Source organism: Penaeus monodon, chromosome 39 (assembly GCF_015228065.2).
Source record: "Penaeus monodon isolate SGIC_2016 chromosome 39, NSTDA_Pmon_1, whole genome shotgun sequence".
NCBI classification, from domain to species: Eukaryota; Metazoa; Arthropoda; class Malacostraca; order Decapoda; family Penaeidae; genus Penaeus; species Penaeus monodon.
This window is the reverse complement of record NC_051424.1, coordinates 426,184-428,683: the sequence shown is the minus strand read 5'-3', so window position 1 is coordinate 428,683 and position 2,500 is coordinate 426,184. Positions and strand designations below refer to the sequence as shown.

General features: G+C 55.7%; 1 protein-coding gene across 1 annotated transcript in view; it reads right to left on the bottom strand.

The window, feature by feature from the left end:
• Window positions 1-1,824: 1,824 nt before the first annotated feature.
• Window positions 1,825-2,500, bottom strand: part of LOC119597223 (protein lin-31-like) — a 1,577-nt gene continuing 901 nt past the window's right edge. The window contains exon 1 of the mRNA XM_037946750.1: window positions 1,825-2,500. This exon is cut by the window's right edge and continues 901 nt beyond it. Coding sequence (XP_037802678.1) covers window positions 1,825-2,500 — 676 coding nt within the window.

The window sequence follows — 2,500 nt, the reverse complement described above, 5'->3', positions numbered from 1 at the left end:
TAAGCGTTTTATTGCACTAAATGATTCCCATCCTCATAAATCTTCTGAGCATTGGCTTCGTGATAAGTCACAAATTATAACACATTGTTTGAGTGCAATTTCGAAACTAACATTCTGTAAGCGTTATTTTGGTTACAGTATATGATGAACATTTACAATGCATTTTGGTGCGAACTGTTTTGTTAGATGTTTGTCTGAGTTAACATTGCAAAATATTTCATTGATGTTACTAATGTTATGTGTTTGCACGAGTTAACTATGCATAGCATTTCATAGAAGTTTCTGGAAATATATGCTGTAGTTTGATATACTTTAATATATGTACCGTTCATGTTGCCACACCTTCTCGCCATAAACTGTTGATTTGCTGTGGAATATTCATTCTGTGTTTTTGTATTTGTATTAGAGAAACATATAACCTTGTTCTTTGAATGATTTAATTTGTCATACTTTACACTGATGTGATTCGAGATGAGAGTGACTTTATCCGAGATATAACAATGCATTCTGCCTCGACATCACGAGGCACACAGAACAACGTCTTGGATTTATTGATCAAGAGTACCTCTGTTTCACAAATTATGAAAGGGCGGTTCTTCTCTCGGTGCTGGAAGTTCCTTGGTCTTTTTGTCAAGATTTGTTTTATTCCATTAGTTTTTACGTCATAGCTTGCAAACACAATATTGGTGTTTGTTTTTGTTGTTAACTGGATCGTTTTTGAAATGTAATTCACTTTTTTTAACAATATACAGAGTCTTATATCCTCTTTAGTATTCTCTTTAACAAATAATTTTTTTCCTCATTTTGATCTACAAGAGCAATATATATTGTCAAACATAGAAAAATTAACATCATATATAAAAAGAAAGCTATTTATAGAAGAACTTTTAAAAATTTACATCATAAATGCTGTAAAAAAATCTTAAAGTGGTCTCTTTTTCTTTCATAAAAAAGTTCGAATACATGTACACAGTAAATATTATCAATCATCTTATAATACCACGCATTCTCCTTTGGCGATGAGCTTAGTGTTGCAGGAAGCATGACAAGGTGGAATGACACAGGCGTTTTCTAGACTATGTTTATTAGCATGTGAGATAGGCCGAGGAGGGGTGGGGGTGGGAGGGAGGGGCCGGGGCGGCGACGGAGCGCTGAACGGCCACGTGCAGACCGGGCACGTGGCCACAGCCCGCGCGTGCCCCGTGTGTGTGTGTGTTGGACGAAGGGGCGGGGAGGGGGAGGGGGCAGGGCGGGAGAAGAGTCTTTGGGCGAGGATGCTGAACTACTCCAGGGCCCCCACCGCTGCCGACGCCGAGGTTCCTCTCGCCGCCTCCTGCAGGCGTCGACGAAGTCGTCCCTCTCGTCGAAGGTCCCAGGGGCACGAGGGACCCCTTGGCTCGCCGTCGGGGTCCTCGGAAGCCTCGGCCTCCTCCTGGGAAGGTCGTTCGGCCGTGGCGCCGTCGGGTCGGGCTCGGTCGGAAATCACTGGCACTAAAAAGGCTCTCTGCCGTTCGTATGTACACGCACTATTTACATTCAACAGGGGAAGCGTTTCCTCGTCGCCTCCTCCCGCAGCGTCTCCGCCGGGCGACGGGCTCGGCGTGACGCGTCAGTTCATCAGCCAGGAGGGCGCCCGAGAGGGCACTGCGGGCGGCGTTGGCACTCGGCACACCACTGAGCGTTGGCACTGCTGCCACGAGCGTTCGAGTCACAGCTTCGCATTAAACAAAACCACGGGCTTGGGAGGCTCGCCCCTCGCCGGCGCCTCCGCCCCGGCGTGAGGTTCGGGCGGCTGGCGGGGTCGGGTCCCCCGCGTCACTACTGTCATATGACGCGCCCCTGGGGGGAGCCGGCGGCCAGGGCGGGGGGCGGCGTGGCGGCGCTGGGCGGCCTGAGGGCGGCGGCGGCGGGCGGGGCGTCGCCTCTGCCGCCCCCCGCCAGCTTGTCCTCCGGGAGGGGCGCCTCCAGGCTGGCTTCGGCCGCGCCGTCGTCGAGGGGGAGCCCGCAGCGCAGCTTGGACTGGAAGAGGGTCAGGTTGGGCAGCGCGGGCGGGTGCGAGGGCGGCAGGGCGTGCAGCAGCGCGGGCGGCAGGGGCGTGGGCCGCACGGGGACCGGAAGGGGCAGGGAGTGCGGGGGGAGGCGCGCCAGGGGGGACGGCAGCCCCGCGGGCGGCGCTGGCAGGGCTGGGATCTGGGCCAGGGCGGCGCTGTACAGCTGCTGGAGGGACGAGGCCAGGCTGGGCGGCACCGAGGCGCCCAGGGGCGGCACGCCGTGGCCGAGGCCGCCCAGCGAGCCCAGCGAGCTGCCCAGGGTGCCCCCGAGGGAGCCGCCGAGGGTGCCCCCGAGGGAGCCGCCGAGGGAGGCCGCCAGGTGGCCGCTCAGCGTGGAGGTGAGGGACGTGTTCAGGGACGAGCTGAGGCTGCTGCTGAGGGAGGAGCTGAAGGCGGTGCCGAGGGCGCCCGACAGCGACGAGGGCGCGAGGGCGGCGGCCTGCGCGGCC